We start from the raw sequence: 22,808 nt of genomic DNA on the forward strand, positions 1-22,808 counted from the left end.
GTGGGCTTCAGGAGACAGGTTTGGTGTGATATCAACTCCTAGATCTTTCTCTCTGTCTGTTTCATAAAGTACTTCATCTCCTATTCTGTATCCTGGGCCTGGCCTCCTGTTTCCACTGCCTAGTTTCATTACTTTGCATTTACTCGGGTTGAACTTCAACAGCCATTTGTTGGACCATTCACTCAGTCTATCCAGGTCATCTTGTAGCCTCCTACTATCATCCTCTGTTTCAATCCTCCTCATAATTTTTGCATCATCGGCAAACATTGAGAGGAACGAATCTATACCCTCTGGGAGATCATTTACATATACCAGAAACAGTATAGGTCCAAGGACTGACCCCTGCGGGACTCCACTTGTAACGTCTCGCCAATCTGAGACCTCACCTCTCACACAGACGCGTTGTCTCCTGGTGCTTAGGTACTCCTCTATCCACCGGAGTACCTTCCCTCTCACTCCAGCCTGCATCTCCAACTTTCGCACTAGTCTCTTGTGTGGCACTGTATCAAAGGCTTTCTGACAATCCAAAAATATGCAGTCTGCCCACCCTTCTCTTTCTTGCCTTATTTTTGTTGCCTGGTCGTAGAATTCAAGTAACCCTGTGAGGCAGGACCTGCCATCCCTGAACCCATGTTGATGCTGTGTTACAAAGTTCCTTCGCTCCAGATGCTCCACTAGTTTTTTTCGCACAATCTTCTCCATCAGCTTGCATGGTATGCAGGTTAGGGACACTGGCCTGTAGTTCAGTGCCTCCTGTCTATCCCCTTTCTTGTATATCGGGACTACGTTAGCTGCTTTCCAAATATCTGGCAGTTCCCCTGTTGCCAGTGATTTGTTATACACTATGGAGAGTGGTAGGCTCAGTTCTCTTGCTCCTTCCTTTAGAACCCAAGGGGAGATTCCATCTGGGCCTATAGCCTTCGTCACGTCCAACTCTAGTAAACACTTCCTTACTTCCCCACTGGTAATCTCAAACTCTTCCAGTGGTTCCTGGTTAGCTATTCCCTCACTTACCTCTGGAATTTCTCCTTGTTCTAAGGTGAAGACCTCCTGGAATTTCTTATTCAATTCCTCACACACTTCCTTGTCATTTGTAGTGAATCCTTCCGCCCCTATCCTTAATCTCATAACCTGTTCCTTTACTGTTGTTTTTCTCCTAATGTGGCTATGCAACAATTTAGGCTGAGTCTTTGCCTTGCTTGCGATGTCATTTTCGTATTGTCTTTCTGCCTCTCTTCTCATCCTGACATATTCATTCCTGGCATTCTGGTATCTTTCTCTGCTCTCCAGTGTCCTGTTATTCCTATAGTTTCTCCATGCCCTTTTACTTTGCTGCTTAGCTAGCCTACATCTTTGATTAAACCATGGGTTTCTCATCTTCATTTCTCTGTTTTCCTTTTGGACTGGGACAAACTTGTTTGCTGCGTCCTTGCACTTCTGCGTGATGTAATCCATCATATCTTGGGCCGTCTTTCCCCTGAGCTCTGTTTCCCATGCTATATCTGTTAGGAATTTTCTTATCCCCTCATAGTTTCCCTTTCGGTATGCTAACCTTTTGGTTTCGGTATCCCTCCTCGAGTTCAATAACCCTTCTTCAATCAAGTACTCAAACACCAGTACACTGTGGTCGCTCATTCCTACTGGGTCCTCAAAACCGATTTCTCTTATGTCGGAGTCGTTCAGAGTGAAGACTAGGTCGAGTCTCGCTGGTTCGTCATTGCCTCTCATCCTTGTGGGTTCTCCGACATGCTGCGTTAAAAAGTTGCTTGTCACCACCTCCAATAGTTTGGCTCTCCACGTATCCTCGCCTCCATGCGGTTCCTTGTTCTCCCAGTCAATCTTTCCGTGATTGAAGTCGCCCATGATGAGCAGGTGGGATCTATTTCTACAGGCAGCAGAGGCTGCCCTCTCAATTATAGTGTTAACTGCCTTGTTGTTGTTTTCATACTCTTGACTGGGTCTCCTGTCATTTGGTGGAGGGTTGTATATTACTGCTACTACTATTCTTGGTCCTCCCATTGTTATGGTGCCTGCTATGTAGTCTCTGAACTCCTCACAGCCCGGGATGGCCATCTCCTTAAAACTCCATTCCCTTCTCATGAGTAGGGCCACTCCGCCTCCTCCTCTACCTTCCCTCTCTTTCCTTATTACTGTATACTCCTGGGGAAACACGGCATTCGTTATGATTCCAGAGAGTTTTGTTTCAGTGAGTCCAATTACATCTGGGTTAACTTCTTGTGCTCTTTCCCTTAGTTCACTTGTCTTGCTTGTGATCCCATCTATGTTCGAGTACATCACCCTGAAACTGACTCTCTTCTGCTTCTTTTCTGGGGGGGACCTTTGGGATCTGGGGTGAGTGGGAGCTGGGGGGACCTGGCACGGGGGGATTGGTGGAGGAGGGAGGGCTTGGGGTGGTGGGGGAGAGGGGGAGGGTACAGGGGGTGGATAAGAGGGGGAGGGTACAGGGGGTGGATAAGAGGGGGAGGGTACAGGGGGTGGATAAGAGGGGGAGGGTACAGGGGGTGGATAAGAGGGGGAGGGTACAGGGGGTGGGTAAGAGAGGGAGGGTTGGGGAAGCATGGGGGGAGGAGAGGCTGTGGGGGATAGGGGAGATGGGGGGGCTTGGGGGGAGAGAAAAGGGTGGAGGGCTTGGGGGGCGTGGGGGAAAAGGGAGGGCTGAGGTGGGTGAGGAAGAGGGGAGGGTTTAGGGGAGTGGGGGAGAGGGGAAGACTTAGGTGGGGTGGGGGAGAGTGGGGGGCTTAGGGGGGAGGGGGAGAAGGGAGGGCATGGGGGTGGGAGAGACGGGAAGGCATGTGGGAGAAGGGAGGGCATGGGGGATGGGGGGGAAGGGAGGTCCTGGGGAGAGGGGTGAGGGGGAGAAGGGGGTGAGTGGGGGGAGGGGGGTGGGTGGGGGGAGGGTGCCCTAGGTGGGTACTTAGTGGGGGGCTGACAGGGGATGGGGCAGGTTGGGTGTCTGTTGGGTAGAATTTGGGGGTGGTGCCCCAATCCCTGTGGCTGTTGCACTGTTTGAGGAGGGTTCTCCACTTCCCTCTGGGATTGTAGGGTTCTGGGTTGTGGTACTCTGATTTCCTTCTCTCTCCCTGCGCTCCTTCCTCGCGTCTGCTGTCCGTATTCTCTCTTCCCTTGTCATATCCCTCTGCAGGAATATTTTCTTGAACTTCTCTACACCTTTTAGACAACACTTCCTTGCTAGCAGTTCCTCTTTCGCGATTTCGCTCATGAAAACCACCTTTATCATTCGGTCTCTGTCCTTGTTGTACTTTCCAAGCCTGAAAACCTTTTCAACATTTCGCTCAGTTCCCTCCATCCTTACCTCTTTAAGGATCTCTTTAATCATGTTTTTGTCCTTGTCTCTCCGCTCCTTTGGTCTGGTCCCTGTTTGTTCTTCAATGCCTGCTACTACTACTGCTCTATTTCTCTCTATCAGCCGGCTAGTACATCTAGCTGCTTCCTGAGAGGAAGCCACTTCCATGGCAACTTCCTTAACCGCAGACCTAGCTTCAGGGCTCTTTTTAAGCATTTCAGCAAATGAGATCTGGGTTGTGGTGGTCCCCTCCACAGTAGCATTCCCATCTCCCTGGGGTACGGTTTGTGCCTGGTATTGTGGAAGAGTCTCCTTTAGGTATCTTATCTCCTCCTTTGCTGCCCTTAAATCATCTTGCAGGTTGGCTACTGTCTCCCTCATTACCCTCAGTCCTTCACTGAATTCATTCTGCATTTGCTGGAGTACTTCCTTCATCCAGGCTTCCTGTTCCATCCCATCCTCTGTGTTTGTTCCAGTTGTGAATTTCCTGCGTTTGGCAGTCAGAGTTCGTCTCCCTTCCATGATTTCCCTATGAGTGTGTGTGTGTGTGAGAGAGAGAGAGAGAGAGAGAGAGAGAGAGAGAGAGAGAGAGAGAGAGAGAGAGAGAGAGAGACAGACAGACACAGAGAGAGAGAGGGGGGGAGGGAGAGAGAGGGGGGGAGGAAGAGAGAGAGGGGGAGGAAGAGAGAGAGGGGTGGGAGCGAGAGAGGGGAGGGAGAGAGAGGGGGGGAGGAAGAGAGAGAGGGGGAGGAAGAGAGAGAGGGGTGGGAGCGAGAGAGGGGAGGGAGAGAGAGAGGGGAGGGAGAGAGAGAGGGGAGGGAGAGAGGGGGTGAGGGAGAGAGAGGGGGAGGGGGAGAGAGAGAGGGGGGGGAGAGAGAGAGAGGGGGAGGGGGAGAGAGAGAGGGGGAGGGGGAGAGAGAGGGGGGAGGGGGAGAGAGAGGGGGGAGGGGGAGAGAGAGGGGGGAGGGGGAGAGAGAGGGGGAGGGAGAGAGAGAGGGGGGAGGGAGAGAGAGAGGGGGGAGGGAGAGAGAGGGGGGAGGGAGAGAGAGGGGGAGAGGGAGAGAGAGGGAGAGAGAGGGGGAGAGGGAGAGAGAGGGGGAGAGGGAGGGAGAGGGGGAGAGTGAGAGAGAGGGGGAGAGGGAGAGAGAGGGGGAGAGGGAGAGAAAGGGGGAGGGAGAGAGAGAGAGAGAAAGGGGGAGGGAGAGAGAGAGAGAGAGAGAGAGAGAGAGAGAGAGGGGGGGGGAGAGAGAGAGAGAGAGAGAGAGAGAGAGAGGAGAGAGAGAGAGAGAGAGAGAGAGAGAGAGAGAGAGAGAGAGAGAGAGAGGAGGTGTGTGAGTATATGGGGAGAGGTGGAAGGTGGAAGTGAGGGAGGGGGATGGAGAGGGTGTGTGGGGGTGGGTTAGTGCGGGAGGGTACAGAGAGAGGTTGTGTGTGTGTGTGTTTGTGCGTGTGTGCGTGTGTGTGTGCGCGCGTGCGTGCGTGTGTGTGTGTGTGTGTGTGTGTGTGTGTGTGTGTTTGTATGTGTGTGTGTGTGTGTGCGTGTGCGTGTGCGTGTGCGTGTGTGTGTGTGTGTGTGTGTGCGCGTGCGTGTGTGTGTGTGTGTGTGTGTGTGTGTGTGTGTGTGTGTTTGTATGTGTGTGTGTGTGTGTGTGTGTGTGTGTGTGTGTGTGTGTTGAGTGCGGGGGTGTTTGTGTATAGGGGGAGGGGTAGGGTGGTGTCTACCCCCCTACCCCCCCCCAGTGACACTGACACTGTGTGTGTGTGTGTGTGTGTGTGTGTGTGTGTGTGTGTGTGTGTGTGTGTGTGTGTGTGTGTGTGTGTGTGTGCGTGCGTGCGTGCGTGCGTGTTCTCACCTATTTGTTCTCACCTATTTGTGCTTGCGGTGGTTGAGCTTCGGCTGTTTGGTCCCGCCTCTCAACTGTCAATCATCTGGTGTACAGATTCTTGAGTTTACTGGGCTAAATCATATCTACATTTGAAACTGTGTATGGAGTCAGCCTCCACCACATCACTGCCTAATGCATTCCATCTGTTAACTACTCTGACACTGAAAAAGCTCTTTCTAATATCTCTGTGGCTCATGTGGGTATTCAGCTTCCATCTGTGTCCCCTTGTTCGTGTTCCACCTGTGCTAAAGAGTTTGTCTTCGTCCACCCTGCCAATTCCCCTGAGAATTCTGTAGGTGGTTATCATGTCTCCCCTTACTCTTCTGTCTTCCAGGGAATTGAGTTTCAACTCCTTTAGCCTTTCCTCGTAGCTCATACCTCTCATACATGAGTGTGTGTGTGTGTGTGTGTGTGTGTGTGTGTGTGTGTGTGTGTGTGTGTGTGTGTGTGTGTGTTCACGCACACGCGCGTGTGTTTGCGTGAATGGTGAGAATGAGTAGATATGTCGTATTATAAAATATTAAAGCAATGTGGTGGGAATGAATTCTAGACTCTGGGCTCCAAGACACACTCACGGTGGAAGAACAGGCTAACGATCCCTACTACACATACACAACACCTTCAGTGTAATGACAGTATTATGCGTCGGATGAAGAGAATCTGGTGATATGTATAATGTAAATTGGATTAACTATGACCTCTAGCAAGGAGGTAAAAGCTATGCAATGTAAAAATGAACACGAGAAAATTCACAGTACGAAATCTTAACTGAACAAAATTCTCACTAAATACAAAACCCACTGAATATAAATTTCACTGAATACAATGCAAACAGTGACTAGAAACGTCACTAAGGATATACACCTCACTGATTATGAACTTCATTAAATGAAAGCTCCACTGAATAAAAACTTCGCTGAATGAAAACCTCATTGGATATAATCATCACTGAGTATATCCAATTAATCATCACAGCCTGAGTATAATCATCACAATCTTTAATATAAATCTCATTGAGTGGAAATCTGACAAAGTAAAATCTCTGAATTAGTCCTTTTTTAATATTTCAATGAATAAATACCTCACATAAACCTCTGACAAAATACCATAATGAAATATTTTCCGAATGGAAATTGTGTAAACTACGCTAATAGACTAATTAAGTTAATGTCTGTTTGAAAGTATATATAAATATACTAGTACTTAAATCCATGGAATAGGGATACTGTAATTTCGACATTTATAAATTATTGAAAGTAAACATCTATCGTTGATTAGGAATTTAATTAAACAATCATAAGAAATATAACTTGAATTTTGGCAGCATAATATTTATCACAAATCTTATACATATATTTTTAGATTTGTTGAAAATTAAATATTGTTTCATATGAATTTTGAATACTCGTTATAGATTTATGTAAAACTAAATTAACCAAAAAATTATAACCTTCATTAAATTAATCTCATTCTTATAGGAACACAAGATACTGAACCAACACTCACCTCACACATACGAGGATTTAACCGGGGGTTACAGTCTGACCTTTTACAAGCATCAGGTAAGCTGCGACAGCCGCTACAGTATATCTGTCCGTAGTTACACTGTAGGCTGCTCCTCGTCCAGGTCTATAACACACAAACACAAGAGGTCATTATTATAACTAGTCACAACAGCTGATAGTTGAGGGAAGCTGTTCAAGCAACTTTAATCCAAATCCCGGCCACCCATACCTAAGTACCCCCAGTGTCCTTGTTAATGCATACCCAGGCATGCCAGTGTCCTTGTTAGTGCATACCCAGGTATGCCAGTGTCCTTGTTAGTGCATACCCAGGTATGCCAGTGTCCTTGTTAGTGCATACCCAGGTACGCCAGTGTCCTTGTTAGTGCATACCCAGGTATGCCAGTGTCCTTGTTAGTGCATACCCAGGTATGCCAGTGTCCTTGTTAGTGCATACCCAGGTATGCCAGTGTCCTTGTTAGTGCATACCCAGGTATGCCAGTGTCCTTGTTAGTACATACCCAGGTACGCCAGTGCTCTTGTTACTGTATACCTAGGAATGCCAGTCCTTTGGTTAGTGCATACCCAGGTACGTCAGTGCTCTTGTTAATGCATACCCAGAGGCACTTCTCCTTGCTCTATTGTGAAGACCTCCTGTTAAACTCTTCACACAATTCTCTATCGTTGTTAGTGAACTAGTCTTGCCCTATTCTCAATTGCTCGTCCCTTAGCTGTTTTTTCCTCATGCTGTGGCTATGAAGTAATTTGAGTTGGTTCTTTGCTTTGGCTCCAGTGTTAAACAGCTTTTCTGCTTCCATTTTGACTCTGAGGTTCTCATTCCTGACTCTCTGGTACCCCTTTCTCTTGTTCCTTTGTTCTTACGTTTAAGATTAAACCGTGGACTTGCCCTATGTCTTTCTTTGTTCTCCCTCTGGAAAGTGACAAATTTTCCATCTGCCTTCCAGCATCTATCGTTGAAGATGTCCATCGTTTCCTATGTTGACTTCCTCCCAGAGTTCTATCTCCCATTCTTAGGAGCTATTAGGAGAACGGGTTCTTTACCTAAAGTCAAAACCTGTCGTACAAGAAAACGGGAGCGGCTCGCGAAATTGACATACTGTCCCGTTTTCTGTTCGAGGGTCCTCAGGTAGGTTAGGATAGGTCACTTTAGTACGACAGTTTCTAGACGTAGGGAACGCTGGCGAGAACGGGCTGAACCTTCGTGGTAACCTCATATCCTCGTAACCTCAACCTCGTAACAATGTATTCTGGACAACTAGAGAGGTTGTTATGGTTTGTGTGACCAGGTGGACGTCTGTCCTGTGATTACTCACAAGAGGCGGCCACTCCCAAGTAACTATGTCGACCTGTATAGTTACTGAGACGCCCAGGGGGAGCTCCAGAAGAAAATTAATATGTACTGTAGCAAACTGAAAGATCTTCATGTAATGTGCTTCTAAAGTGTAATGAATAAATTATTAAATAAATCAGAAGTCCCAATGGCATTACTACAGGCATCTTTACATGAATGTTGTTTCAAAAAATAAATAAATTACAAATCCCTATAACATTTCTAAATTAATAATTACTTCAAACTTCACTAAAACAACAATACAATAGGCCATGACATCAACAACAAATTCTGGCGAGATATTTACTTTAGTTTCTATTAATACAAAGTATTCTTAAAGCTTTCTGCGAGCGTGGTCGTCCCTAGTTAACTAAACACATAGCCAGTCTTAAGACGCTCTGCCCATCGCTGACTGACCCGGCCACACGTAATCTTCGGCAAGTTATATCGTGCTCTGGGCAATTCGTACTTGTTGTCGTGAAGTAATTTAGTAACCTCTTGCTCTGTCCAAGTCGTGTTTTAGATACTTTAGTAACCTTTTGCTCCTGGCAAGACGCCATTTAGCTACTTTAGTAACCTCTTGCTTTGTCCAAGTCGTGTTTTAGATACGTTAGTAACCTTTTGCTTTGTCCAAGTCGTGTTTTAGATACTTCAGTACCCTCTTGCTCTGGCCAAGTCGATCGGACTTGGAGGGATAGAAATTTGTAAAGCAACACAAGTGACACTACAGACATTCTTTCCATATATCAGAAACGCTTGAAAATACATCTGAGACGAACAAAGTCTGTTGCTTTTCTGTAAAGGTCCTTATGATGGGAATCTGTTATTCGCTTTACATAACTACACCTTTGGAACTCGCCTTACCAATGACTCTTACCTGTATTGGTGAAGCCCTTCACCTTGCTGCCCCTATCCACAGTGAATGCTGGTGTAGCTGTGTCAGTGCATTGGTAACCTATACGGTCACAACGGTCTGATATATTGTAAATCACAGCGGAAGACTGTAGAACATGAAGATATTAATGATTCCATCAAGATAAGTCTCGCCGCTGCCCGCTCTCCGTCACGAAGAGAATCACACGCACTAATTTAGATCAGTTTCATGCTGCATATTTGAGGCAATTGTCACAAGACAGGAAAATAATTGATGTGAATTTTAAATGAAATGAATATTCAGTGAAAAGAGTACAGTGGCCAGAGAAGGACTTAGCTAGATAAACATTAAACGAAAAGGACAAGTTGAACAGATCACAAACCGCTCTCACCACTGACTGACCAAGGTACAACTGTAATAAAAGCACTAACAAACAATAAAGCTGGTTGTGGCTCTCACAATTGGACCAGAAACGTTGACAAACAATGCAGAGAGTTGTGGACCTCACAGACGGAACAGAAGCACTAACAAACAAGGAAGGGGGGCCACAGTACCTCACAGATGGAGCAGCAGCACAAACAAACAAGGATGGGAGGGGGAAGCCACAGTACCTCACAGATGGAGCAAAAGCACCGACAAACAAGGAAGAGGGGGGCATAGTACCTCACAGACGTAGGGGTCCTCGTCGGAGCCGTCGTTACAATGTTTTCCGGAGTCACACACAGAGGTGATGGCGATGCACTTAGTGTTCGTGTGACACTCGATCTGTGAATTAGAGCTGCACCTTGCCTCCGTTCCTGCCGGGAGAAAGAGAAGCATCCTTAAAGTATCCTTAGTACGATGCTTTAAATCATGTGTATTCTTACCTAGATGATTTTGTAGTGCTAACTCCAGCTCTTGTGTCTTGCTTCCCATACTTCAGTCGATAGGGAAACAGGTTCTGGAACTTTTTGGGGATGTCATGTGTTGGGGTTTTCGGTGAGCAACCGTATCAGTACTTAATCCTGGCAAGGTCGCCAATGTCGGGGTTTCTCGGTGAGCAACCGTATCAGTACTTAATCCTGGCAAGGTCGCCAATGTTGGGGTTTATACTCTCCGGTGGGTGTGCAACAGTTATATTCAAGGTCACTCACCGTAGCCCTGCGCGTCTTCACTCTATCCTCGCGGCGCCACTGTACGCCAGGAGAGTATCCCAGTCAATCCCAACCGGCCTCTGATTGAGAAGGAGTGGGAACACAACTCGTTCACTTAACTGTTATGTGCCTGCCCCAACAATAGGGCTCTACTATTAACCACAAGGTCGCCAACTGGTGTTTTCGGTGTCCAGTAACACGTCAGTGGATCTGTTGAGTTGTGGTAACCGTGGCAAGGACACTCTCAATAGATCAGGATATCAGGCAGGTATTTACTTCTATCACTCTCGGCTTTCAGGTATTATATAGCCACAAGATAAATGGAGGGGATGATATAAACACAAATGTATTTTGTATTTTACTTAAAACTCATTCAAAAACATCACAAGGTCATATCAATAAACAATCAGCTGATCCGGGCGGGAGTCGTTCGTTCCCACGTATAATATGCACTCACTACAGTGGCAACACTCCCACTCTCGTCACTGTCAAAATCAGCTGGGCGCCTTCCACCGCGCGAATGTTTATTGCTTGTTTCTCTGGCGTCACGAGCGCTGTTTCTTTAAGTTCTCAAAGATCACTAGAAGTTCGAACACTCGATATTTGCGACAATAGCTCGTATTACTTCGCTACACTGTTCTCGGGCTCAAACAATCATTTCTATAATAAATGCGACAATAATTCACTGTAATGGTATTACACACTGCCCTTCATTTAGTGATAACTTATAGAGTATTTAACACTGGAGTTCTCAGTATTTCCTTTCGTGGGCGATAACACAATTAATCACTGCACCATGAATGATCATTCAATGCACGAACATAGACATATATAATATAGATAAATCAGACATCAATAAATGGTAATAAAATAGTTACTGGGCACATAGCCTAACTTCCAAATACTGGCATAATATTATATATATTCTCTCATTATATGATTCAATTAAAGTCTCATGAAAGACATTCTCAACACAGTAAATTAATCAATTAATCCGGGTGCCTGTACACACCAATAATAAACATAAATATCGTGAGTACTCTTGATAGTACTATTCTGCACACTGGTGCCTTACTGTGACATAGGTGAGCCTTGCTCACGACATACAAAATCCTCAGGCTAAATAATATAGCTGAATAATATAGCTGACTAAAGGGGAATTGGGAGGGAAACTAGAACCACCTACTTCCACCTATCCTCCGATGAGAGTTGAGTTGTAGCTCCTGGTCCTGGCTCCTGCCTCGTGTCGGGAACGCCCCCACACACACGCTGTCGTGTCCTCCAGGAACTCAATCAATGTCCCACCGTAAGCGCGTCGTCTCCGTGCCTTATCCCTGCAGGTCCGTGCTCCTCCTCGACTTCTTGTAGGGTTGGAGTCGGTCTCCCGGCCGTCGACTTCTCTCAGCTACGGCTGCCCGCCTACTTCTCGGCTGCAGTCGTTCGGATTCCCAAATAGTCCTCTTCTTCCTCTGCTACCCAGTGGCTCTGTTCAGCCACTACGCCGTCACGAATGGGTGAACTGCCTCAGACGTCGCCTACGTCACTGCACAGACTTCACTTCTTCTTGCACAGTACCTGTCCTGGAGCACTTGTTGCTCGATATCCGTCGATGCCCTCTCTGGTTCAACACATGAACGAAGGAAGACCTCACAGAGTACTGGCAGACTTTAGGTGACGCATAAAATCCACGGGAGCGGGAAACAACTGTCAAACTGACAGGACCAATCTTTGCACGTCCAACCTCCTTGACGTGTCGTGTCTGACTGATGGCGCCAACGCGGCGCGCTGCCCGGACCCCCCTTCCTTCGTGACGTCACATTCGCCACGGGAGGTTTTCATTGGCTCCTAGTGCCACATTGCTGTCGGTGACCAATCCGGTGTCACTGACGTCACACAGTTTTGGCGGGGAAACAGGAGAGCCAGCGCCATCTTGGCTTCCTAAAGGGCCTAAACCACAGGCCAAAATATTATTGTTTTATAAATTTCTCGGCACTCCGAGAACACTCCACTCTCCCACATATACCAAATTGATGCCTGCGACGTAGAGAACGCTTGGGTAAAGTGGACATGACTCTTACTGCAGGCGTGGGAGAAATATAAGGGGGGGGGGAAACACCGTCACACATGTCTACAAATAAAAATGTGAATGTGAATTTCCTCCTTTAACCCTAAAGCAATACCTTACATCCATTTGATTCATTTAAGTACTTGGGTTTCTTCCGTGTTCATCTTATGTAAAACAGCCTGTCTGTCTGACTTACATACTCTCCTTAATATCTTGTATGTCACGATAATATCAGTCGTGTATCTTCACTCGTGCCTCTCAGCTCTGGAACAAATCTGGTGGCATAACTCTGGTCTTTCTATTGTATCTGACACAAAACGGTCTGTATGCTGGTGCCGTGAACTACACAACTGAGGGGGGAGGGGAAGAGGGGCGAACATGGGTCTACCCGTTCCCCTCCACGATCTCACTTCTCTTTACTTAACCCCTCCTACTTACTTGACCCCCATCCAACCCTCTCCTCTCTTCTCTCTTTTGCTCTCTTCAAACATCCGCTCTGTTGCCAGCATAGTCTTCTTTCTCTGGAATTATATTATAACGAAGCACTAAAACTGATAAATAAGTGTACTTCATGAAAATCTCAGGGGGTAAGGAGGGTCTAGATGCCGATATTAGTAAAGTGTTGCAGTGAGGCCGACCTCGACTGACTTTTGGCACTCATACTCCGCGGGCTTCATGTGGTAAGGTTGGGTGAGGCTTCTGGCCTCCAACCTCGGACAAACAGGGTCTCTCTCTCTCTCCCTCCCTCCCTTTCCTCCCCCCCCCCTCTCTCTCCTCTCATCCCTTCTTCCCCGTTGGTAACGCCTATGGAAAGCTGCTGGTAACATTTCGCAGCACACTGATGATTTTTGCTTCACTGTGACTCCGCATTCTATTGCCGAGGTCCTTCATGGTACAGTGTAGCACCTTGCCCTTCACTCTCTCCTGTCTCTGCGTTAACAGCACTAGTTTGGGAGACAATAATGAACTACGGAAGACTATGAAGTATTAAGGGGTACTTTGGGATATTATGATGTATTAAGGGGTACTTTGGAATATTATGAAGAACTAAGGGGAACTTTGGGATATTATGAAGACCTCTGGGGTACTATGGGATATTATGAAGAACTAATGGGTATGTTGGGATATTATGAAGAACTAAGGGATACTTTGGGATATTATGAAGACCTCTGGGGTACTATGGGATATTATGAAGAACTAACGGGTATGTTGGGATATTATGAAGAACTAAGGGATACTTTGGGATATTATGAAGAACTAAGGGGTACTTTCTAATGTTATGAAGAACTAATGGAGGTACTTTGGGATATTATGAAGAACTAAGGGATACTTTGGGGTATTATGAAGAACTAAGGAGTACTTTGGGATATTATGAAGCACTAAGGGATACTGTGGGATATTATGAACTTAGGGGTACTTTGGAATGTTATGAAGAACTAAGGGGTACTTTGGGATATTATGAAGAACTAAATGATACTTTGAGATATTATGAAGAACTAAGGGGTACTTTTGGGTGTTATGAAGAACTAAGGAGCTACTTTGGAATATTATGAAGAATTAAGGGGGTACTTTGGGATATTATGAAGAACTAAAGGATACTTTGGGGTATTATGAAGAACTAAGGGGGAACTTTGGGATATTATTAACTAAGGGGAACGTTGGGATATTATGAAGAACTAAGAGGTACTCTGGGATATTATGAAGAACTAAGGGGAACTTTGGGATATAATGAAGAACTAAGGGGGAACTTTGGGATATTATTAACTAAGGAGAACTTTGGGATATTATGAAGAACTAAGAGGTACTTTGGGATATTATGAAGAATTAAGGGGTAGTTTGGGATTTTATGAAGAACTAAGGGGTACTTTGGGATATTATGAAGAACGAAGTGATGCTTTGGGATATTATGAAGGACTAAGGGGAACTTTGGGATATTATGAAATAGTAAGGGGGAACTTTGGGATATTATTAACTAAGGGGAACTTTGGGATATTATGAAGAACTAAGAGGTACTCTGGGATATTATGAAGAACTAAGGGGAACTTTGGGATATTATGAAGAACTAAGGGGGAACTTTGGGATATTATTAACTAAGGGGAACTTTGGAATATTATGAAAAACTAAGGGGAATTATGGGATATTATGAAGAACTAAGGGGTACTTTGGGATATTATGAAAATCTAAGGGACATTTTAGGATATTATGAAGAACTAACGGGTACTTTGAGATATTATGAGGAACTAAGAGGTACTCTGAGATATTTAGAAAAATTAAAGGGTACTTTGGGATATTATGAAGATTTTAGGGATACTTTGGGATATTATGAAGATCTTAGGGGTACTTTGGGATATTATGAAGAACTAAGGGGGAACTTTGGGATATTATAAATAAGGGATATTGATGACCAGACCACACACTAGAAATTGAAGGGACGACGACGTTTCGTCGTCCCTTCGTGACTTAACATAAGCTTTTGTGACTTAACATAAGTCACAAACGTGACTTAACATAAGCTTTCCCCCTTCCATTTCTTTCTTTCTCTTTCCTTTTCTTTCTCTCTTCTCCCTTTTTCTGTTCATTGTCTTCTCCTACGCTCCCTTGCTATCATCTTCTTTTTCCTATTACTTCTCCTTCGGTGGTTATAATAGGAGCTGCCTCGTATGGGCCAATAGGCCTGCTGCAGTTTCCATTACTACTATCCCCTACACCTGACTTTCCTCCTCAGCTCTCTCTTGCCTATTTATTGCCTGTCCCTACCTCCTCATCACAATCGACTTGAGAATGGTCCAGGACGGACCGAAACGTCGTCATCCCTTCAATTTCTAGTGTGTGGTCTGGTCAACATACTTCAGCCACGTTATTGTGACTCATCGCCTGAATAAGGGATACTTTGGGATATTATAAAGAACTAAGGGGTACTTTGGGATATTATGAGGAACTACGGGAAACTTTTGGAATATTATGAAAAACTAAGTTGTACTTTGGGATACATTGGTGACCAAAAGGTTAATTTGGAATAATATTGTGAACTGGGAACTTTAGTTTCATATGATAACCTAAAATGTACTTTTGGAGAGAATGTGAATTAAGAGGTACTTTAGGATACTAGGATAGACTACTGGGTGTTTGGGAGACGTTAATAAAATAGGTGATATTTTGAGATTGGTGATCAAGTGGATGCTCTGTAATATTATGAATATTTTACTAAGTACTTTGGAATACTATGAATATCTACTAGGCACTTTGGAATACTATGAATATCTACTAGGCACTTTAGAATACTATGAATATCTACTAGGCACTTTAGAATACTATGAATATCTACTAGGCACTTTGGAATACTATGAATATCTACTAGGCACTTTGGAATACTATGAATATCTACTAGGCACTTTGGAATACTATGAATATCTACTAGGCACTTTAGAATACTATGAATATCTACTAGGCACTTTGGAATACTATAATGAGCTATTGCGTACTATGGGAAATTATGATGAACTTATGTGTACTATGGTAAACTATGGTAAACAATGATGGACTAAAAGGTACTATGGTAGGCTATGATGGACTAAGAGGTACTATGGTAGACTATGATGAACTAAGAGGTACTATGGTAGACTATGATGAGCTAAGAGGTACTATGGTAGACTATGATGGACTAAGAAGTACTATGGTAGACTATGATGGACTAAGAGGTACTATGGTAGACTATGATGAGCTAAGAGGTACTATGGTAGCCTATGATGGACTAAGAGGTACTATGGTAGACTATAATGAGTTAAGAGGTACTATGGTAGACTATGATGAGCTAAGAGGTACTATGGTAGGCTATGATGGTCTAAGAGGTACTATGGTAGACTATGATGAGTTAAGAGGTACTATGGTAGACTATGATGAGTTAAGAGGTACTATGGTAGACTATGATGAACTAAGAGGTACTATGGTAGGCTATGATGGTCTAAGAGGTACTATGGTAGACTATGATGAGCTAAGAGGTACTATGGTAGACTATGATGGTCTAAGAGGTACTATGGAAAACATTGATGAACTACCAGGAAATGTTATATGCTATAATTAACTAAATGTGTTTGGGATACTATGATGAACTAAGGGATACTTTATGATACTATGATGAACAACATGGTACTTTTGGCTGGAAATACCTGGAAGTACTTTGAACAATTGCCTGCTAATGTAGCCTTCTGATCATCATCGGCTCAAAATGTACCATGTAGCTCAGTTTCGCAATGTATCCCATAGATATCATGCTATCCTCACGTACCCCTTAGATCATCATAGTACCTCAAAGTTAATTTTAGGTTTACCATTGTCCTCCAAAGTACCCCGTAGTTCATCATGGTATCCAAAAGTACCATTTGTTCATGATAGTATTAAAAGAAATCCAGTAATTCACTATATTATCCCAAAGTACACCATAATTCACTATAGTATCCCAAAGTACACCATAATTCACTATAGTATCCCAAAGTACACCATAATTCACTATAGTATCCCAAAGTACACCATAATTCACTATAGTATCCCAAAGTACACCATAATTCACTATAGTATCCCAAAGTACACCATAATTCACTATAGTATCCCAAAGTACACCATAATTCACTATAGTATCCCAAAGTACACCATAATTCACTATAGTATCCCAAAGTACACCATAATTCACTATAGTATCCCAAAGTACACCATAATTCACTATAGTATCCCAAAGTACACCATAATTCACTATAGTATCCCAAAGTACACCATAATTCACTATAGTATCCCAAAGTACACCATAATTCACTATAGTATCCCAAAGTACACCATAATTCACTATAGTATCCCAAAGTACACCATAATTCACCAGTATCTAAAGGAGTTCATCACTGTATCTAAAATTACTTTTTAGAGAATCAGAGTCCAAGTACCCAGTACGTCTGACAGTGTTCCCCAAGTACCCAGTACGCCTGACAGTGTTCCCCAAGTACCCAGTACGCCTGACAGTGTTCCCCAAGTACCCAGTACGCCTGACAGTGTTCCCCAAGTACCCAGTACGCCTGACAGTGTTCCCCAAGTACCCAGTACGCCTGACAGTGTTCCCCAAGTACCCAGTACGCCTGACAGTGTTCCCCAAGTACCCAGTACGCCTGACAGTGTTCCCCAAGTACCCAGTACGCCTGACAGTGTTCCCCAAGTACCCAGTACGCCTGACAGTGTTCCCCAAGTACCCAGTACGCCTGACAGTGTTCCCCAAGTACCCAGTACGTCTGACAGTGTTCCCCAAGTACCCAGTACGTCTGACAGTGTTCCCCAAGTACCCAGTACGTCTGACAGTGTTCCCCAAGTACCCAGTACGTCTGACAGTGTTCCCCAAGTACCCAGTACGCCTGACAGTGTTCCCCAAGTACCCAGTACGCCTGACAGTATTCCCCCAAAACAACTTAGTTCATTATAGTATCCCAAAGTACACTGATATTCACCATAGTATCCCAACGTACATTGTAATTCATTATAATATCGTAAAGTGCTCCTTTCTTCACCATAATGTCCAAAAGTACTCCTTCAAAGTATCCCAGTAACCTTTGTTCATCAAAGTCGTTCAAAGTGCTCCGTATTGGATCATGGTATCCCAAAGTGCATCTTACTATGATGAACTATGGAGTACTTTGGGATACTATAGTAAACAAATGGTACTTTGGGAGATAATATTGAAGTATGGGGTATCTCAGGCTACTGTGATCAAATATTGAATACTTTGGTAGACTATGATAAACTAAAATGTGTTTTGGGGTACTGTGATGAGCTAATGGATACGATATCGAAATAATTGGTACTTTGGCAAACTATGGTAAACTAAGGGGGTCCATTTGTGAAATTATGGTAAACTAAAGGGTAATTCTAGGGACCAAGATGAACTTGGGGTACTTTAGAATACTATGGTAAGCTGAAGGGTATTATAAGAGATAATAATGAATTAAGGGATTTTTTGTGAGCTTATAATGAACTAAGGTATACCTTGGGAGACTGATGTAGTATGGGGTGGATTAGGAGACTATGATGAAACATGGAATACTTTGGGATACATTGATTAAGAACAGAGTACTTTGGGAGACTGCGAAGAATTAAAGGGTACTTTTGGGTACTATGATGAACTCTTGGGTGCCTGGGGAGACTAAGATGAACTACAGTGTGTTTTGGAATACTATGATGAACAAAGTGGTACTTTTGGGTATAAGGATAAAATGAATGTAATCTGTGAGATTAAATATTTACAACGTGCTTTGGGATGCTGCGATGAACTAAAGGGTACATTAAGATGTTGTCATGAACTAAGGAGTACATTAAGATGTTGTGATGAACTAAGGAGTACATTAACATGTTGTAATGAACTAAGGAGTACATTAAGATGTTGTAATGAACTAAGGAGTACATTAAGATGTTGTGATGAACTAAGGAGTACATTAAGATGTTGTGATGAACTAAGGAGTACATTAAGATGTTGTGATGAACTAAGGAGTACATTAAGATGTTGTGATGAACTAAGGAGTACATTAAGATGTTGTGATGAACTAAGGAGTACATTAAGATGTTGTGATGAACTAAGGAGTACATTAAGATGTTGTGATGAACTAAGGAGTACATTAAGATGTTGTGATGAACTAAGGAGTACATTAAGATGTTGTGATGAACTAAGGAGTACATTAAGATGTTGTGATGAACTAAGGAGTACATTAAGATGTTGTCATGAACTAAGGAGTACATTAAGATGTTGTGATGAACTAAGGAGTACATTAAGATGTTGTCATGAACTAAGGAGTACATTGGGATATTCTGATAAACTATAAAAGACTATGATGAACTTAGAAGTATTCTAAGAGACTATGATGAACAATGGAGCACGGTTTTTTTTATTTACATACACAAGAGTTCTTACATTCTTGAACATCCACTAGTAGGCGTAGCGTTCTTAAACTAAATCCTTAATCCTAATTTTCACACACACACATACATCCCCAGGAAGCAGCCTGTAGCAGCTGTCCAACTCCCAGGAACCTATTTACGGCTAGATGAACACGGGCATCAGGGAGAAAGAAACTTTTGTCATTTGTTTCCGCCTCCGCCGGGGATCAAACCCCGACCCTTAAGTCTACGAGCCCCGAGCGCTGTCCACTCAGCCGTCAGACCCATCATATTGGTTGAACAACAAGGAACTTCTGAATAAAAGGATGAAATACTAATAACAGGATGGATGATTCAACTCGAAGACAAAATGAGAGTATCAAAAAATAGATATACCAACGAGCTTTACATAGAGAATATATAAGTAAAATAACATCTCCGGCATATGTGACGCTAATATGATTTGTTTCACCACCTACAAGAGACCACCATTAGAGAATGCAACTCTAGTGTTGAGTTGTTGCTAAAAAAGCATAAAGCTACAGCTCGACCCTCAGTACAACTGAGCGAGTACACCAGCAGGGCCCAGGAGCTACAGTTCGACCCTCAGTACAACTGGGCGAGTACAACAGCAGGGCCCAGGAGCTACAGCTTGACCCTCAGGTACAACTGGGTGAGTGCAACATCAGGGCCCAGGAGCTACAGCTTGACCCTCAGGTACAACTGGGTGAGTGCAACATCAGGGCCCAGGAGCTACAGCTTGACACTCAGGTAAAACTGGGCGAGTACACCAGCAGGGCCCAGGAGCTACAGCTTGACACTCAGGTACAACTGGGCGAGTATAACAGAAGGTCCCAAGAGCTACAGTTCGACCCTCAGTTACAACTGGGTGAGTGCAACAGCACGGCCCAAGAGCTAGATCTCAGCCCTCAGGAACAACAGGGCGAGTAAGAATCAACACATTATGCCTCATATTAACGAATGTAAACAAACCAACAATTGTTAAAACACTAAAGTCTTACGAGTATACTACTCCATTACAAAGCCTTAAGAGTATACTACCCCATTACAAAACCTTAATAGTATACTACCCATTATAAAGCATTAAGAGTATACTTCCCCATTACAAAACCTTAAGAGTATACTACCCCATTACAAAGCCTTAAGGGTATACAACCCCATTACTAAGCCTGAAGAGTATACAACCCCATTATAAAGCCATAAGAGTATACTACCCCCCATTACAAAGCCATAAGAGTATACTACCCCATTAAAGACAGAGAGAAGGGAAACAATGCAGGTAACTTGCCTGCCAGGAACATGGCCGTCAGCCCCAGCAGTGAGAGAACTCCCACGTGAACCATGACTGCGTCCTCTGCTGCTGTGGGAGGTCACTGCTGCTGTGGGATGTCACTGCTGCTGTGGGAGGTCACTGCTGCTGTGGGAGGTCACTGCTGCTGTGGGAGGTCACTACTGCTGTGGGAGGTCACTGCTCCTGTGGGAGGAAAAGGTCAGCACTGCTGCTGTGGTGGGCGGCAGAGGTCACTGTTGCTGTGGATGGAAGAGGTCGCTGTATTTTATTATTGCTAAACACTAAATGTATGTACAAAATCTTGCAACCGCCCTAATAAAATTAATGAAATTGAAAGTTGTCACAAGACAGTATGGTACAGGCGCACCTACAGCAGAGACAATGTCCCAGCACGAGGGAGACACTTTACACAACAACGCTCGACAGTTCAGTACAGGGTCGTCCCTCGGACTGTGCTCGAGGTAAGGCTCACTTAACTACGTTATGGTGATGAGCACCAAGATCACTATGATGGGTGGATGGTGATGAAGCACCAAGATCACTATGATGGGTGGATGGTGATGAAGCACCAAGATCACTATGATGGGTGGATGGTGATGAAGCACCAAGATCACTATGATGGGTGGATGGTGATGAAGCACCAAGATCACTATGATGGGTGGATGGTGATGAAGCACCAAGATCACTATGATGGGTGGATGGTGATGAAGCACCAAGATCACTATGATGGGTGGATGGTGATGAAGCACCAAGATCACTATGATGGGTGGATGGTGATGAAGCACCAAGATCACTATGATGGGTGGATGGTGATGAAGCACCAAGATCACTATGATGGGTGGATGGTGATGAAGCACCAAGATCACTATGATGGGTGGATGGTGATGAAGCACCAAGATCACTATGATGGGTGGATGGTGATGAAGCACCATGATCACTATGATGGGTGGATGGTGATGAAGCACCAAGATCACTATGATGGGTGGATGGTGATGAAGCACCATGATCACTATGATGGGTGGATGGTGATGAAGCACCAAGATCATTATGATGGGTGGATGGTGATGAAGCACCCAGACAACTATGATGGGTACATGATGACTTAGCACCAAAACAAAGTGTATTCACCGATCCCCCAACAAACCTGGCGTGGGTATTGTCGTCTGGGGCGCTGGGTGCTGATTGTGATGCGGTGCCCTGGCGTGTGTGTGGCGTGGTGCCCCGTCGGCGTGTGTGTGGCGTGGTGCCCCGTCGGCGTGTGGAGTAGGGCTCTGCTGTGATTACCCCAACAGCCACGCCCACGCTGCCTCCAAACCCCGCCCTTTCCCATCTTCAACTTCACTGATTGGTTGTAGCCGCCTTCAACATTAGGCTATTGTACAACACTCATCCTGTGAACCCTAGCGATAAAGGAATACAGTTATCCCCAAATAAATATTTATCGAGGACGTACTCAAATGAGAAAGTGCTAAAAATAGACTTTTTGAAGTTTGTCCCAATTTTAACATAAATTCCAATGATGAACTTATGTTTTCTGACCTATATCTTGAACACTTCTTAAATGATTTGTAACCAATTATGTTTGAAAATATTGTTGAAAAGTGCTTTTTCGCTTCCTGTGTTCGAAGCGAAAGTCTCAAAAATATTTCACTCCCGAAGAATTTGAATTAAGATCTGTGTTGGCTTCGTCTTGAGGCAAAATGCAATGCCTTAAGCCAAACTTATACTCTAGCACTTTCCTCTCTCAAGCCATATACACTGATGTTTCCGTTCACCCACAACGGTGATGCTGGAACTGCAGTTGTCTTGACAACTGCAGTTCCTTAATTGCACTCAGCTACTTAAGGCAAAATTGTAACATGCTTGTGTCTAAATATGGAAATAGATACAATAATTATTTAAATAATGGTGTCAACAAAACTTTATAGAGCTAAAACTCTATAAAGATAAATAAAGATCATGGCCCTATAGAGCCATTTATCATTGTACAGCCATGCAAAAAGTCACATATCAATGGATTATTCAATAAAACTAACAAACTCCCAGATGTTGCTACTTCTTGGTTTTGGCTCAGTTATAAGTAGAAGTGGAAGTTTACACCATCTGCAGATGGAGATTTTGTGGGAACCGACCTGTGAGATTTATATTTATTTAATTTATATGAATTTATATAGAATTTATATTTACGTTAATTTGTATACTTCGATAGCAATTTGTGTGATGATAAGTGGACTGTATTTCTGCAATAATCTCACAAATCGATCCTCTACACATTAGGGGGGTTTATATTAAATTTATATATATGCAGCCAATCAAACTACAGTATTAGACTACATACATTGAAGAGGTTCCTTATCTTATTGTACAGCAGGCCTTAGTCCACCAGGTATAACCAGGATGTAGACACCAAATTATCCTCTTTGAGGTAGCTTCCATCACCCAGTAACTGGTACACAA

At 44.1% G+C, this 22,808-nt stretch overlaps 1 protein-coding gene across 2 annotated transcripts in view; it reads right to left on the reverse strand.

The window, feature by feature from the left end:
- LOC123771371 (uncharacterized) overlaps positions 1-21,618 on the reverse strand; it is a 36,086-nt gene extending 14,468 nt beyond the window's left edge. The window contains exons 1-4 of one of the 2 annotated variants that reach the window (XM_069324521.1): positions 21,496-21,618; positions 20,349-20,590; positions 9,602-9,735; positions 6,718-6,840 (exon numbers count right to left, since the gene is read on the reverse strand). In XM_069324521.1, coding sequence (XP_069180622.1) covers positions 6,718-6,840; positions 9,602-9,735; positions 20,349-20,403 — 312 coding nt within the window. In that variant the 5' untranslated portion in view covers positions 20,404-20,590; positions 21,496-21,618. The remainder of the gene's footprint in view (positions 1-6,717; positions 6,841-9,601; positions 9,736-20,348; positions 20,591-21,495) is intronic. The other variant, XM_069324527.1, reaches the window with a different exon arrangement.
- Between the last annotated feature and the right edge of the window lie 1,190 nt (positions 21,619-22,808).

Source organism: Procambarus clarkii, chromosome 2, assembly GCF_040958095.1.
Source record: "Procambarus clarkii isolate CNS0578487 chromosome 2, FALCON_Pclarkii_2.0, whole genome shotgun sequence".
NCBI lineage: Eukaryota > Metazoa > Arthropoda > Malacostraca > Decapoda > Cambaridae > Procambarus > Procambarus clarkii.